The sequence below is a fragment of the Aspergillus welwitschiae genome (genome assembly GCF_003344945.1).
Source record: "Aspergillus welwitschiae strain CBS 139.54b unplaced genomic scaffold BDQ94scaffold_47, whole genome shotgun sequence".
Lineage (NCBI taxonomy): Eukaryota > Fungi > Ascomycota > Eurotiomycetes > Eurotiales > Aspergillaceae > Aspergillus > Aspergillus welwitschiae.
The window spans coordinates 51,056-67,518 of record NW_020798741.1 but is presented as its reverse complement, the minus strand read 5'-3'; the positions used below and the strand labels follow the sequence as shown (position 1 = coordinate 67,518).

At 49.2% G+C, this 16,463-nt stretch overlaps 3 protein-coding genes and 1 non-coding gene across 4 annotated transcripts; 2 read left to right on the top strand and 2 right to left on the bottom strand.

Annotated features, from left to right (window-relative positions):
- Positions 1 to 1,250: 1,250 nt before the first annotated feature.
- Positions 1,251 to 2,193, bottom strand: BDQ94DRAFT_152341 (uncharacterized protein). Its single transcript, XM_026767948.1, has one exon. It carries the CDS (start codon positions 1,591 to 1,593, stop codon positions 1,357 to 1,359), a length of 237 nt encoding a protein of 78 aa, XP_026621248.1. The 5' UTR covers positions 1,594 to 2,193; the 3' UTR covers positions 1,251 to 1,356.
- On the top strand, positions 1,796 to 7,255 carry BDQ94DRAFT_183629 (UDP-N-acetylglucosaminyltransferase). Its single transcript, XM_026774461.1, has 3 exons — positions 1,796 to 3,766; positions 3,816 to 6,429; positions 6,482 to 7,255. Exons 1-3 carry the CDS (start codon positions 1,998 to 2,000, stop codon positions 7,109 to 7,111), a joined length of 5,013 nt encoding a protein of 1,670 aa, XP_026621247.1. The 5' UTR covers positions 1,796 to 1,997; the 3' UTR covers positions 7,112 to 7,255.
- Positions 7,256 to 7,691: 436 nt separating this feature from the next.
- BDQ94DRAFT_183625 (uncharacterized protein) lies at positions 7,692 to 9,598 on the bottom strand. Its single transcript, XM_026774460.1, has one exon. The coding sequence runs from the start codon at positions 9,476 to 9,478 to the stop codon at positions 7,811 to 7,813; it is 1,668 nt and encodes a 555-aa protein (XP_026621246.1). The 5' UTR covers positions 9,479 to 9,598; the 3' UTR covers positions 7,692 to 7,810.
- A 398-nt stretch (positions 9,599 to 9,996) lies between these two features.
- BDQ94DRAFT_t243 lies at positions 9,997 to 10,070 on the top strand. The gene has a single exon. It is a non-coding gene; the product is annotated as a tRNA-Val (tRNA).
- Positions 10,071 to 16,463: the final 6,393 nt, after the last annotated feature.

Here is a 16,463-nt window from a genome sequence, read left to right as displayed (position 1 = left end):
TCTCTTCTCATTTGGTCCCAAGCCACCACCAAGTAATCAACCTGGACGCCCAAACCCACCCGCGTCCCAACTCAGTAACCTCCTCCCCACTCCACCCTGGTCCAGGCCAGCGCCTATTGGCTCCACTCCCGCTGGTCCATCCTCAGAACCCACTCAGGTTGCCCTCCCCCCACCCCAAAAAAGGAACCACCCTAGAACAAAACGGGAGCTATAGGCTGCCGCCGCCCACTGCTTGCGTTTAGGAAGCTCCGCTCTGTCATGATGCGCGTCCCGCTTGATGGAGACTTTGGCTCGTCGATGACTCTTTGTCTGCTACATTAGTGAGTTAGTTAGTAGTAGCTCACTGCCCGTATGGATATCTTCTGTGAAAGTAAGTAAGTAGTTGGCCTTTTGATTTTAATTTTTAATTTTTTCTTATTTTTTTTAATATTTTCCCCCCTCCTAAGCTTCAATTCCATCCTCTTCCACTTCAATCGGAATTCCCTATCGAATTTTATGATCCGTTTCCTTTAATTTCCTCCCGTTGGTCGCATACCTCTTTTTTCTCTCTTTTCTTTCTTCACGGTCTTGGCCAGTCCTACCCCGGACTCAACTGTGTTTTCTTTTTGGTCTCTTCGGGGAATCATCAGCAATTCCTTGCGCCTGTTCCTCATATTTGTCCCCTATTGATTGTTGACCTCTCCGCCCGCCGTTGGATCTTCTCCGCTTCGAACAGCCAGCCCTGTGGTGCCTTGGATCTGAGGCATCGCCGTTTGGAATAGTACTTCGGTCCAATCAGCTCCTCCCCAACCTGTGAGGGAAAAAAAAAAGAGATCGTCAAAAAGACAAGAATAATAAGACACGAACAGAAGAAAAAAGAAAAGAAAAGAAAAGAAAAACAAAAACAAAAATCATTTAATTTTTTTTTTTTCCTTTCTCATATCAAAAGACAGGAGGACACACTAAGTTGTTGTGATTGCCATCAGCTAGTGGTGCCATGTTCAACCTTTCCCCTACGCTATCGTTTCCCTGATTCGGATTTCGTCGGTCGTGACATCGGGGCAGATCTGGGTCCTCGGCCTCTTTAATCCTCCTCTCTATTCATCTTGCAATTCTTCCTATTCTTTCCCTACCACACTTGCGTTAGCCATTATCCATCCTTCAACTAAACACCCGTTTGTTCGGTCAGCCTACCTGCCGGTCACTCTCTTTTTCCCTTTTCCCTTTGACCCCCTCCTTCGCAACCCACACCCACCCACCCACCCCAAAGTACAGCATTTCTGCCAAGCGCAGGATTGCCTAGTGGTTGATCGCGTCGTGCGGACACCTGCGTCAGTGTGGGCGCTCTAGCAAGCTGACTAGGGCTGTGATTCTCTCTCATCGATCCCTTTCCCTCCCTTGCATCGTTTCTTCACCCACCTGTCTCTCACGCAGCAAATAGCGTTGTCGGTGCGGATCGCCTGCGTGTCTTTCTGATCTTCTGGAATCCAGCGGCTTCGTGAATGGTATCTTCGCCCCGGACTCAGCCTCTCCATTCGGTTCCCTTTCCTCTTCCTCCTCTTCTTCTTCCTCCTCCATCACTTTCGCCGCGCCCGCACTTGCGTCTTCTGTCATTGCCGGCCACAATCAGCGTTCATGTCGAGCCCAGGGTCAAGCGGTGGGCGCCTTCGCTGAGTGTCAACTGAGCCGGCTCATGCCCAGGATGAGGTGTAGGAAACGTTTCAAGGAGGATGCTTGTTGATAATTTATCGAGAGTGATAACCCCGTCGACCATCACTGTCTGATTTCGATCGCCCCGAACCGCCTCGACGAGATCCCTGCATTGCTTTTCCCTATTCTTGATAACCCGAGTCTCTATACGTCTCCGTCGCGGTCTCTCCCTCCCTCCCTCTCTCTCTCTCTCAAACTCGCTCTTTCTTTCTTTTCTCCTCTCTTTCTCCGACTTTCAACCTTGATCTTGCATATATATCTATAATCCCGGCGGAAGAAGGCGGTGCCAATACTGCTTTGAGGTCAAGATGTTGCCCTCAGTAGCACCGTTCCCGCCAGTCCAGCCGCACCACCTTAGTTATCGGCACGGTGCCGACGCTACAAACGGACCTTACGACCGCAACACATCATTTCTCACGTCACTACCCCGCAGCGATTTCGGCAAAGACTCGTTCCCGTCCGTAGCTCGATCTCGGCTGCAATATCCGCATCCTATTCAACGCCTCGAGGTACCTGATGCCACGGGTCTGGTACCTAGCCCGAAGAGTGCTGGCGAGCATGCATTACGAAGGAAAACACCGAACGGGACACTGGCGGCTGGGTATGATGGCACACCAGGGGATACCACCATTCAGCCCGCGAGCAAGCACCTCTTGGTCTCGCCGATCGATTCGGGCCACCTGATACCCTCCCATACAGGGTTCCCAGTGGAGACATGGCAACAGGCCAATTTGGATCAGTCTTCAGCCGGGAAGCACATGAATTTCCCGCCCGTATATCGAAATGATTCGAGCCGAACTAATGCAGGTCCAGCAGAGTTGACCCAAGGAATGAATGGCACCAGTTGGGTTCGTTCATTGAACTATGTTCCAGGAATGGACTCCATGCTGAATCAGTCGCTACCAATGCAGCCTTCCCAGCAGCGATTCTACTGGCACAATGGTGCCTATGTTCCTACAGTTCTACCAGCGACACTCCAGCCCTGTGTCGGTCCTACCGCGTCGGCAGGAACGGGACCATATGGTCCATATTGGCCCGATGGAGTGTATATCCCGTATCGCCCAGCGGCGTTTCGGGATGCCCGATTCGACTCGCCCACTCCTTTTGCAAAGGCGACAAACCCACCCGCCCTTCAATTATTCGACGCAGGCCAACAGCCCTTCAGTCGGGGCGCTTTATCTTCAGGCAGTCATCCCGACCCGGGCCTGGCGTGGAATCAGGCCCCTGCTGGAATGGTCAACTCTGAGTTGTCCATGAAGAATAACTTTCCTCGGCGTCATTCGGAGCAGAAAGTCGCTGGTCTGCCGGGCGGCCAGCGGACACTGCCGTACCATACGCGCCAGTCTAATCCTACCCCTGGCTTTTCGCATCAGCAGGTCCACGACACAGGCCCGTCATGGTCAGGTCCTCCAAATACCCAAGGGGTCCAACTGGGCTCTACGGCAAGCCCACAGGCAACGAACGTGGAGTTCAAGGAGAAGGTGCTGACATGGGCTCATGGTGTTTACGTTGACCTACTGGCATCCATCCACCAAGCACGACGGAATAGCATCTCGACCGCGGCTGCTGAGGGACAGAGTCAGCGTTTTCTGAAACCGAGTATATACCCGAAACCACCGCGTCAGCCTGGTCTTGATTTTTCCAACACTAATACGCTGGAATCGACTCGTCACAATAACTACTCTTCGGGCCAGTATGATCTTGTTCAGAGGAACAACACCATTGGCAACATAGGCCACAATGATACTGCCAGCTTCCAGGCTGGCCGTCGGTATGAACGTGCTTCACTGTCTCAGTTCCCGCAGGCTGCAACCGATGTACAGATGCTCGACAGGCTCCGCCACACTGGACGGTTTACTGCATCCACGGCAACGTCTCGTTTCGGTGCCGCACCGTTGAACGAGGGTTCTATAACAGCGAATGCTGTTTCATCTTTGGAGATGTTATCCCATCTCTGCGCGGAGAGCGGTTGGGAATGGATTGATGGGATGCTTCTTGGAGGCTGTCTCGCTTATGGGCTTGGAGATTATCATAAGGCCATGCGTTGGTATACTAGAATCATCGCTCGAGATGCAACGTGAGTATACGATTGTCTGTAAGTAGCTGAGCTGTCTAACAAAGCACAGGCATGTGGAAGCGATATCCAATCTTGCGGCCACCCTTCTGGCGCTGGATCGCCGAGATGAGGCCCTGCAACATTGGCTTCGTGCCGTTAAGCTCCGCCCGAGTTTCTTTGAGGCGGTAGAGCACCTGATCGGTCTTTTGTGCAGCAGCCAACGTGGCAAGGAAGCAGTCAACATCATTGAGTTCGTGCAGAATTCCATACGCTCCCCTAAGAACGGCGACTGTTTCGCGTCCGACAAACACGCGAGTGAACCTGAGAGCGACGCGGAGAGCAGAGCGTCGAGTGCGTCCGATTTGGGTTCCTATGAGAAAGCGTCCTTTGATTACGATGACGACTTTGGTCGGTCAGTTGCCACAAATCGGGGCTCGGCAGATGTTGGCTCGGCTGGATTTGGTTCCAGCGGCTACGCCATACCTGGCTGTGATAATGGCAGAATGCTGGCTCTCGTCCACGCAAAGGGAAATATGCTATATGCCCTAGGTGACAATGCTGCAGCTGCCGTAGCCTTTGAGGATGCTATTCTGATTGCAGCTGGAAGGAGGCGTCATGGTATACAAAGCCTGATCAAGCAGATATTCTCGGCCTTCATGCAGGGTACGCATCACGGCTACCCCGGCCCAGAGCAACGTGAGCAACAGGAGACCATTCTCCTGTATCCAGACCATGCTCTGCAGACCGCAAAGTTGGTCTTTGCTCCCTGCGGAACACCCCCGGGGATCAAATATGTGCCGGAAGGTCTGGCAAGAAAGGCCGCTATATCTACTACCAGCAACTCGTTGCTCTCTCTGGCCAAGATATACCAAGACGGCATGTCTAATATCTCCAGCTCCGGCGTTCCAAGATCTGCTCCGGGCGTTCGGGATATTCTAGCACTCTATTATCTTTCTCTTTCTCTTCAGCCAAGTCCATCCACCGCAAATAATGTGGGTATCTTGCTGGCTGGTATTCAAAACAACGCCCCCAAGAAAGTTCTACCACGTCCAAGCGGAGAGATGCAGCATCCTGAAATACCCGGTGTGATTCCCGGCACGGGAATATCGTTAGCTCTCGCGTATTACAACTACGGTCTACACCTCGATTCGCGACATGCCCATCTTTACACAAACCTCGGAAGCCTTCTCAAGGATATTGGCCAGTTGCAAGCGGCTATCCGAATGTATGAACAGGCCGTTCATTGCGATAGTAATTTTGACATTGCGCTGGCGAACCTGGCGAACGCAGTCAAAGATGCCGGTCGCGTTAACGATGCTATCGTCTATTACAAGCGTGCCGTCAAAGTGAATCCGGAATTTGCTGAGGCAGTGTGTGGCCTAGCCAACGCTCTCAATTCTGTCTGCAACTGGGTTGGCCGCGGTGGCGTTGGCAACGGCTATGGGTTCCGAGACCGGTGGCATGTCGATGAACAGGGTATGATCCGCGACGCATACACCATTGAAACCGGGACTGGCTGGATCAAACGGGTTGTTGAGATTGTCGACCGTCAACTCAAAGAAGGGGAAGCGTGGGGTCGTGGTTTGCTGACTCCCAATGTGATTGAGCAGTTGTGTGCGCAACTGGCTCCCGCAGCCAGTTCGCGCGGCCATGTCACTTTTGGTACTCTGGCTAAAATCCTGCAGGCGTGGGCAGGCCAGCGGTGGGAGGGCTCTAGGATTGTCAGGATCGTGGAGCGTGCCATCAGGTCGATTACCTGGCAGTGGTATCAGGATCGGTACGTCTATGGCAAAGAATACCCTCTGACCAAGTATCGGCGACCGCAGCTTCCCTCTGGCCTGACGGCGCCAAATGCGCCGACAGTCCTGCCTTTCCATACCTTCACCTGCCCGCTGTCAGCGAAGCAGATCCGGCAAATTTCGCAGCGGAATGGGCTTCGTATCTCTTGTTCCACCTTGCGTTCGCCGTGGCTGCCTGCTACTGTTTTCCCTCCGCCTCCCCCACCGCACCCTTACATCAAGGTCGGGTACGTGTCATCAGACTTCAACAACCACCCGCTGGCCCATCTGATGCAGTCCGTCTTTGGACTGCACAATCCTTCTCGGGTGAAAGCATACTGTTACGCTACGACCGTGAGCGACAAGTCGATCCATCGCCAACAGATCGAGAAAGAAGCGCCGGTATTTCACGATGCTAGTGGATGGCCCGTCGATCGACTCGTCAGACAAATTGTGGAAGACGGAATCCATATCCTCATCAACCTGAATGGGTACACCCGTGGTGCCCGGAATGAGGTCTTTGCTGCTAGGCCCGCTCCAATCCACATGTCTTTCATGGGCTTTGCGGGGACTCTTGGGGCGGAATGGTGCGATTACATCCTTGCGGACGAGCTCTCTATTCCCCCCGAGACCCTTTCCCCGGGACGGCGCAACATACGGATGGAGGATCGGCTACTCGAAGAAGATCACGGTGAGGATCTTGAGAACTGGGTGTACGGCGAGAAGATTGTTTATACTCGCGACACCTTCTTCTGCTGTGACCATCGGCAAAGTGCTCCGGATGCTCAAGATCCTCGCCTGGCTTGGGATCAGGAGCAGGCCCGACGGTGGCGCATGCGTAAGGAACTGTTTCCAAATCTCAGCGATGACACCATCATACTTGGGAATTTCAACCAGTTGTACAAGGTAAGTGCAACACAGGGAACGACAGGTCAGGCCAAACTAACAGTTCTGTCAGATTGAACCCACGACTTTCCGCACTTGGCTACGCATCCTGGCACGGATCCCTAATGCCGTCCTCTGGCTCCTCCGCTTTCCCGACCTCGGTGAACAGAACCTCCGTGAGACAGCCGTTGCCTGGGCTGGGGAGGAAACAGCATCTCGGATCATCTTCACCGACGTTGCACCCAAGAACACGCACATCTCGCGAGCAAAGATCCTGGATCTGTTCCTCGACACGCCAGAATGCAATGCTCATACGACAGCGACCGATGTGTTATGGAGTGGCACGCCCCTCTTGACACTGCCTCGGTACAAGTACAAAATGTGCTCGCGTATGGCAAGCAGCATTCTGAGCAGTGCTCTGCCGAAGTCTGACGCAGGCCGCGAGGCTCAGTCGGACTTGATCGCCATGTCGGACGAAGACTATGAGAATAAGGCCATTCGCCTGTGTCTCAGTCTGAAGTACCAGCCTGGTGGACAAGGTCATGCGACGGGCAGATTAGCCGACCTGCGCCGGATGCTGTTCGAGGAGCGGTGGTCCAGCAGGCTTTTCGATACGAAGCGTTGGGTTCGTGATCTTGAGGACGCCTACGAACGAGTTTGGCAAAGATGGGTGAATGGCGAAGAAGGCGATATCTGGTTATGATGTGCGCATCAGAATATACCCCTTGAGCGATTCTGTTTCTCGTTGGATATGGTATGATGTTTATTTATATTTATTTGTCTCGATTCTCGGCATGTAGGTCTATGTCTGTGCATATGACCCTTTTGGTCTGTCAATTCTGGGTATTTTGATATTGTGTGCGTGGAATTTTTGCATATTGGCGTTGGATGTGTGTGTGTGTGTGTGTCTAAGGAATGGATCAATGATGATGACATCCCCGGAGGCTGTGTGATTGTGTATCAGCAGCTTGGCGGGAAATTGTTTTGGGTTTATGACAATGATTGATATCTTGGGTAGGCGTTGTGGTTGAGATGATGCTTGGGACTCCCCGAACCTGTCGGGTTGAGTGTTTTGGAGTAGCGATTGATAGAGCGAGTGGTGCCTTTGGATATGATTTGGATATTGTCATGGGCATATGCCGTATTTATATTTACTATTCGTTGTCTGTACTGAATCGATGAGCTGGTGTCTAGGCAGCCAGGCTTATGCATAAACAGATTTACTCCTGTAGTTATTACAGAGCACTGACTCGTACTAACTATAGATGATTACTGACTCTTATCTCGAATAGTGTATTCAACTGAACTTACTCATCCCACCATGCATCCTAATTGATTCATAACCTGCACCTCCGATCCAACACATTATAGGGATACCAACCATCTTCAGTAACAAAACTCACTATGAGCATTCGAAAATTTCTTCAAGCTGACTGTCCGCTGTGAACCCTCGTAAAGCAATCGGAATGCCTCGGGCTTTCGCCATCATATCTTCTATTATTGTCGTGTATCGTTGAACCTCGACTGGACCAAAGTCATGGGGGTTTCTCTGCTGCTGGGGTGCCTTTGTTGCTGGGGTGCGGAGCTTGCGCTCTTTGAATGATAATAGCACCAATGCTATATCAAGCGCATTGAAAGTATTGAAGCACTCTCTAGCCAATTTGACTGCACTTCGTAAGTCAAGCTGGGTTGTTGTATGCTCATTGGACCATGCTAAACGAAGAGACCCAACACGGTTCGTCCATAAGTTCCTCGAAGCAGGATCCCGAAATTCAGGATAAAGATCATATAATCCCGCGTGAATGAGCTGTTCCAGAGACACCACACTAGACCGCCCAGCATGATGCAATACCCCCTGCGACAGATACTCTCCATTGTCATAATATGGGTCCTCTAAACGAAAATCAAAGAACCTCCGCCTATTCTCATCAAGTTCAGGAGCATCACGATACGCCCGAAGTAGCGACTTGTCCCGGGCGAACTGTCCACGAGGGAACTTCCTCGTGTCAACCATGCATATTTTAACCTCAGAGGGGTCACACCGACGTTTGTTGCATCTCCAAATCGCGTATTGAATGACAAACATCAGAGAACTACTCCACGACATTAAGTTGTCGGTATCCTCAGCTCCAAACAACGATTTTTTGAGATGACTGTATAGCATTCGTGTTATTTCCCCTCTCGACCGCGAGAGGAGATCCGTTCTGCTGCGCTCTGATATTGCGGTTCGGCTCTCAGCAGAAGCTACAATATGGTGGTCACTCCAGCCAGAGCTTGCGTCGTCAAACGCTCGAAACAAGTATCGTGGTACCTCTGCAAGATGACAATTGGGATGACTATTTGCTGGCGGATGGAATAGCGTGGTGGGCTCATCAGGACATTCACGCAGTGCGCGAACCCAAAACCCGATCCATTCTTCCCTTTGATGCTGCTCTCTCTCAGCTCTGCGCTCGCATTGCACGCGCAAGGCGTCAGCATAGCTATCATCGATAGCAAGTCGATTTTCATGCTCGTAGTATTCCTCGCTTTCGAAGTCAGGATCATACGGCTCTTCGAGACTAGCTTCCTCTAGAGAATGAAAGTACTCAGCGGGGTGCAGAGTCCCAGAGGCACGAAGAGACTGGTCATAGCACTTTTCCAAAATCTTTCGCACAACGCTGCTGTCGTCGGTGTTGGCATCGTCAAGCACATTGCGAATGATGCGCCTCACTTCATCACTAAAATGCAGTAACATTTTCTGCTCCAGCGTCCATGGACCAGCCAGCGATATAATGTACGCTATCATGTAAGTCTCAGTGGCATCGCTGAGGTTCTTCGTGATCTGCTCGAGGGCAAGGGCTTCTTTTCTCAAGGAGCTCAGTCTTGCAATATCCTGGCCGCTAGGGGTCTGTGTGCCTTCGATCACGGTCCCAACATGTGCTGCGTTTGCTGAAGTGGATTGGCACGATTTTACCAGCTCCCAAATCGTCTTCACGAGGGTTCGAGTTGGGTTCGAGCAGTGAGAGGTTGATCTATCGGCAAGGCTCAATCCGCCGATTGTATCAACAAGCTTGTTGAACTGTTCAGCCATGATTTTAGAATGAAGAGAAGCCTAGAAAGAATGCCAAACAATAAACTATTCTCTCGACAATAGGGTCAACGAGCTAAAAACGGTCGCAGTTGCGTTGCGGGGTGAGGCAAAAGAAGAAGGGAATAGCTAAGTTGTTCCAATGAAAGCAGAATAGATTTCTAGTTATAGGCAAATTTATATCTCATGGTCGTCATGTTGGGATTAGAGAGCCTCGTCTTGATCCTGTGCCAGGCACCAGTTGCGGCTGGCTTCAAGCCTTGTGGCTACATAAGTCCATGTGACTGGAAGGCAGCAGTAGAAGTACATGTTGGGGCGCAGTAAATCTCGAGTCGAGGTCTCAGAAAGAAGCAGTCCCGCCATTCCTACCACCTCTATGGTTTACACGGACAACAGAGGTGACAACGAAGAGAGGCACACCATGGAGTACTTGGCGCCGAACAAAGCTGAGCATTAATAAAAGGACTGTGTATGTATGAGCTAGTTATGTACCATTGTGGGCATGCAAACATCAACAAGTTGGCTGGATGGTGTAGTTGGTTATCACGTATGCTTCACACGCATAAGGTCCTGGGATCGAGCCCCAGTCTAGTCACTTCTTTTTGCACTTGAAATTTTTTCGCTTGCCGTTATAGATTCTTATCTATTAGGAAATGTTTTTATGTATGCTATTTGGCTAAAATATTTTTTTGTGTCTTCATTTTCCTTGAGTTTGTGTTTTACTGCTTGGGTATCTGGGTTGAGTTACCCGGCGCTCGACATGATTTCGCTACTATTATGACGGTTGGTATATATTCACGCGGGCCCTAGAGTAGTAGATATAAGTATCCCGTGGCATTTATTTATCCCGAATATGATATTTTCCTCGCATGAACTGAAGTTGAAATATGTTGTCCAAAGCCCATCTACTCACCCAGATTAAATGATTGCTCATCACCATACTATGGTCACAGGTACTATTGCTCCCTCCATTCAGCATTACCCCTCAGTCTCGTTCAATACCCGATACATCCCGCCTCATATATTGCAATCCATGCTTCGGTGTTCTCCATAAAGGCGACCGCAGGGTAATACTATTTACTACTGTTTTGTCCATTTCCGTTGTATTTTTTTTTTATCGGCATTATAAGTAAACAGCAAATGTGCTTAGTGTTTTATTTAGAAAGATGATGGCTGATACTAGCTAAGAAAAATTGATGCAAAGCAACCGGAAGAACAAGTAAGTAGGTAGAAAAGGATGCTCGATCAAGAAGATGCGGGTGTTGGAAGAACATAAGTACGGCGTACTAGTTTCTGATAAGCGCCAGCCGCTGTTGAGAGAGACAGTAAGGAAGAAGCCGGCTACGATCGAGGTGAGATACATCCGTATAACTTCTGAGCAGCTTTATTCCCATCTCACATATATCCGGTCTGTTGAATATTTACGGAGACAGACTGGCTGCTTGGATTGGAGACATGATGCTATCTCAACCAAGATACTGCGCGTGTTTCTCTTAGGGTCCTGTATCTGGTAGTGTGAATTGAATGCAGATGGTTGTTCCTGTCTTTGCTGCATTTCTTAGTCGCATTGGATGAAGCTAGACCACTGAAACCCAGTCAAATTACCTTACAGTTTGCCCCAAAGCCGACTGGCAAGACAGAGAATAACCCTTGCTAATAATGTCCGAACGCTGTGGTGGAGTGAAACCCGAGGACAGCTACTGGGCCATTCTTTTCCCATCTATTGTTTCATTCGGTGTTGTATGATCGACCCCGGAAGCGTACTTGGCACGGCTGTAGACGTCCCTAGACACAGTGGTTAATGGTTTGAATCATATGGGATAATAACCGGTTATGTGCTAAAGAGTTTTCGCGAAGATGATTCTGGCTTGATAGTGAAAGCCACAAGTCCCGGAAAAGATGCTGGGCATATCCGACGTAGAAGGTACTCCATTAATCTGCCTATGGTAATATCCCCTTAGTTGTGACAAGATTGTTCAGGCAACGAGATGATTCTATATAGACATCGCAGCAGACATCGCAGCACATAGCGCAGGCGACATCTTGGTAAGCTTGATTACTTATTCGTAGATACACTGTCGCTTGTCACCATTGATGAGAGAAATGGGATTCAAAACCATTATTCCCCCTTTTTTTCAGATGATATTTGAACCTCCTAGAGAGCCCCCAGTAGGAATAACTGCAGGATAAAGTCCGCTGCCGCGAGTTGCTAAGTAATGTATGTTGAGACATACCTCTCCGTATGACTCGAGTATACATAATCGAGATCAATTCTGGCCTACTTGGCAAAGCTTTGACATGTATGAACAATTTCGAAGTTTCAGGTGCCTAGTATATATTTACGCCTGACTGGGAGTCGCAATTTCGGCCATCCTGTAGTCGTTGATGTTGATGGAAAATCTTCTTCGTAACCCAGACAGGATTGATTGTGCCATTCTGCATTGGTAGCTAGATTGGGTTTTCGACGAAACCATATAAGGGAGCATCTGGTAGCTAGCTGTCTTAATAGGGCTGTATGCAAAACGGCAAAAGTGTCGTGCTCTAGGCCATTCAACAAGTCATGCGAAAATATGGGGAGCTACTACAGTGCTTTCACAACCAAGGTAGCTTCGGGCCCGAGGCATGTACCTGGGGATTTTCTCTGTGGTATGAAGTATCTTAGAAAAGCCCGATAAGTCCACAGACCATAAGTTCTCCAAGAAGCAGATAAATTTCCAGTATCGAAATATGTCCCTGACCAGACATCTCCTTCTTGTGCTTTACTAGCGTCATTCCCCATTATAATCTTCTATCTCGAATATGCCCAGGCTTGTATGTTGGACGACGTGTCTTCCTTTGTATCTCACGAATTTCCTCATATGCCAATCATGGATCGTGGTAGACGTACCCTCGACCGAGCCGAGATTCTGTGTCTGTGGAGAGTGTAGGACGGAGGGAGAATCAGCCGTATCGACGCATGTGCAGGATCAGCTGTCATGGAAGATGGATAACCGCGTGGAGTAAGAGGACCGGTATGGAGTGCCGACGATGGCGATACATGCTGCTGTGATTGTATTTAGCATGCTATGTTTAAACAATGCGGAATTGGCTCTTTGACGGATATGTAGATGAGGGCGGTGCTTTCTTGGTATACTCACCCCATAAGACCCCTTCACTTGCATATGCGGAGTATAAGAAATGGATCATAATTTGTTTGCAAACGAGATTTTGCAGAGCAAGAGTTGAACGATCTAGAGAACTTTGCTAGGAAATACTGGTAGTGGAAGCAACGGGGCAAAGCCAACTGGTGTGATCTGAGCAAGATATTAGCTGACCTATAGGTAGAGCTATGAATTAGCGTGCCTGTTCGAAGATCTTCCCCAAGTAATTTGGCAACTTGTTCTAAGATAGCCCACGTTCTTGCGACACATATGATGGCCTCTCATGCAGAGGTATAGCTTAGTACTTCTCCGGTCATATATCAGGGGATCCTTTGGCCCCAAGGCAGGTATTGATACTTGAATCAACACATTGATCCTTCTGGTGCAAGAGCACAAGAAGGCCGTATTCGTCCCCCAAAATGGAGCGAGTGAGATGCATTGGTATCCGATAAACACTATAAACAACGCTGTCGCTATTAGTGTTGCATGTAGACGCCCTCACAGGCCGGGAAGCTGCTCATGCTTCAGTCCCAGTGTCTGTAAATATGGGAATCACCCCAACGGAAGACGCATCCTCAGAATCGGTAGGATTCTGCTCTGAACCGTAATGTGGTATCCAAAGAATGCCATGACGTCTTCTGTGGCCCAGCGTAAGCATCGGCGCTAGCACCGTGCTTGCAAATCTCCTATGGTTCTTCGATCTCCTTGAATAACGAAGGTTTGAGAATCCTGAACGCGCGCAGAGGTCGCTGACGGGTTGCTGGCGAGGAGGGGTAGAGGATGTGATATTGTTTGTCTTCTTCAGGGTCTGCAATGTTGAGGATTAGCTTTAGTGTGGGATACATGTTTTTCTGTGATATAAAGCTCTTTGATACTGCACTATCGAAGAATATAAGAAGAGTATATGGCATTATTGCTAATAGAGATCGCCCCATAGTGGGATATAAGCGAAAGGGTAGACTAATGAGGAGCGACTAAGGAATATACAGCACTTGCCTGTATCTCTATAATAGAATACAATGGGAGTAGAGAGGAGACAAAGCACTGGAAGCAGCAGATAGCTACAAATCAATACGAACCTCTTTCTATCACTGTGAAGCCATAATTCACCTTATAGAAGTCAATATCAATATCATTCATGTCCTTCATTGACTATACTAACGCCTACACTCACCTCAAGCAGTGACTACATAATACTGAATCATGCATAAGCATCATTAACTGATCACAAGACATCACCCCCTCTCCCAGGCATCCAACTCCATTCATTCGCCACTTCTGACCTATCCAGCACCATCTATCCACCACGCCCAAACCGTACTTTTATCCCTCGGCCACTAGATGGATAGCATCGTGTGGGACAAGAACCCGGTGGCATCACATGCAGCCTCCAACGGAGAATTCCAAATCCGCATGCCTTGCTGCAAAGGTGCGGTTTACAACCCGCGTGCAGGGATAGTAACGACCGTCGAGCCAGTATGAGCACCTCCCTCCTCCTCCCCTCCTCCTCCAAGGGCAGCAAGGATGGCGTATGTATGACAATAACCAGCATTCCAATCCTTCGATGCAAAAGCAAGCGGCTTCAACAGGTAATCCCCACTAGTTTAGCTAGCGGAGGGATGGGGAACGGGGATGGAATGGTTGCGTGGCTCGGGATCGGGGACCTTTTCTCCTCGCCTTCGGGGTTTATCATCGTTGGTTAGTTGGGTTAGCCGTCAAACAGGCTGGTCGTGATGTCAGCTAGCCAGCCTCACTAACTACCCCGACCTGAGTCTGAGTCTGTATCTTCATGGATGATGGCACTAGTGAAGAAAGATTTTTGGGTTCGGTTAGCTCGTCTTCTACCTACATAAGTGAGTAGACTATTCAGTGGATGTTGGAAAAAGACCCTAGCTGAGGCTATGACACTCTATTATGAGCAGCGTAGTTATTGGAACCGGATCATACAATAGTAAAATAATCATTATCTCTTCTCATCACCACACACATGGCATCCACGCTTGGTCAGTGATCGATAATCGCGGAGAACAAAGCGATCACAGAGTCAAGCAGGAAAAAGACAGGGATTTTCTCAATGGCACTATAGACTTTTTTCTTTCTTTTCTTCCTTCAACTTGATGGCTTACAGTAGGGGTCACGCGAACCCAGGATCCCGGTTCGTCTTCCTTCCTTCTTCGTTCCCTCGCGACGATCTGTCGTAGTACAGAATCCTCTTGAATTGATATCCTAATGGGTACTAGCTAGCAGCCACTCTCGCATCAATTCTCCTCTTTTTCGCGTCTCGAGGCTGGATCGTGCGCCCCCTCGACTCTGACAACTTGGTTGGTCAACTATCCTCCGTACTATCGGTGGCTCCTCATGCAGCCAATATCTCCTAGTCTGAATTGACCCCATCCTGCGGTGGAGAAACCGGAGTCAGACATTCCTACATACAGGGAACCGTGGAGGATGATACCAGCAGGGATGGATGGATGGATGGATGGGGGCTAGTTAGCCTTGTGCATATGATCTGGAGACAGACAGGACAGGACAGGTCGTGCTATTCGGTTGTCATCCTTATCCTCCTTCCCCATCTATCAACATCTACATATACCGATACATCATGCATAATATCCCTCTGATGTAGACCAATTGAGTCAGGGGAAACTGGACAAACGAATAGACACACAGGCACATACAGTAGATAGATACTATCTAAGAAATACCTGAAACCCGCCCCTACCTTAACACATCTATTATGATTCTCCTATCTCCATCATACTATGTAAATATCCATCAGGCAATCAATCCCACACACGATCACCCTCCCCCTAGAACAACCCGTCGAACTTCGAAACAAAGCAAAAATAGACACAACACAAACACAAACACACATCCCTGCCCTTTTGCCTCCCCCCCGGCCCCCCCTTAATGATTTGAGAAACGCGAGTCATGAAACATCCTCTTTAGGTGAAGACGACCAGAAACTCTGCCTAAGCGCATACATACATACATGCCATACTTAACCTAACCAACTAGTTTGGAAGGTAAGTAACCTAGTAAGTATGTCGGCGCCTCCGATCGATCGGATCGTGTGGCTTGGTTACACAAGTCCTACTTTACTTTCCCGTGGAATGTGTAAAGTAAAACGATGGCGTAGCTGTCTATTCCATCTGCCCATCTCTAACCCGTTACAGCAGGTATGTACATAAACAATCAAATAACATAAACACTAAAACTCAAATTCATATTCAGCAAGGGTGAGTGACTTGGGTGGCAGGGGGGTGGGGGAAATCAATAAGTCCGATCTAATCCGTCCGTCAGCCTCGCTGCCAAACCCGTTGTCGTAATAGCATCACTGCGAGAATGTAAGCAAGAAAGAAAGTGGAAAATAATTAATTCGAACTTGCCCCTAGACAAAGGGGGTTGGGTAGGGTTGTGATTGAGTTTACCACATAACTTACATAGAGAGACATGAGTATACTATAGTCATGGATGGGCTATGGTGGATGGAGCTGAGCTGAGCTACTTCGCCCCCCCTCTCTCCTCCTCGCCCAATACGGATTTACGCCCATACAAACGCGTAATACCATTCAAAAACAAAAGGGAGAAGTGTGGTATCAATACAATACAAAACCATACACGCGCAACGGCTTGTATCTGACAAGCCCATCTCCACGTGGTTTAGCAGGAACTCCTTACGTAGAAGGGGTTTGTGCATTGGGCGCTGTCCCTGGTCGTATTGCGTATTTGGTTGGCGGCCCTCCTCCCCCCCTTGTATCTTTGTATTGTATGCGGTTACCAAGAAAACACACTAAGCTAAGATACACACTATACAAGGATATGTTACATACCCACACTCACTTAAG

Excerpts from the sequence above, each read along its gene's own strand:
- BDQ94DRAFT_152341 (XM_026767948.1), bottom strand. The coding sequence starts at position 1,593 with ATGACAGAAGACGCAAGTGCGGGCGCGGCGAAAGTGATGGAGGAGGAA.
- BDQ94DRAFT_183629 (XM_026774461.1), top strand. The coding sequence starts at position 1,998 with ATGTTGCCCTCAGTAGCACCGTTCCCGCCAGTCCAGCCGCACCACCTT. Across the intron at positions 3,767-3,815 it reads ATCATCGCTCGAGATGCAAC|GCATGTGGAAGCGATATCCA; the intron begins GTGAGTATACGA and ends AACAAAGCACAG. Across the intron at positions 6,430-6,481 it reads ATTTCAACCAGTTGTACAAG|ATTGAACCCACGACTTTCCG; the intron begins GTAAGTGCAACA and ends CAGTTCTGTCAG.
- BDQ94DRAFT_183625 (XM_026774460.1), bottom strand. The coding sequence starts at position 9,478 with ATGGCTGAACAGTTCAACAAGCTTGTTGATACAATCGGCGGATTGAGC.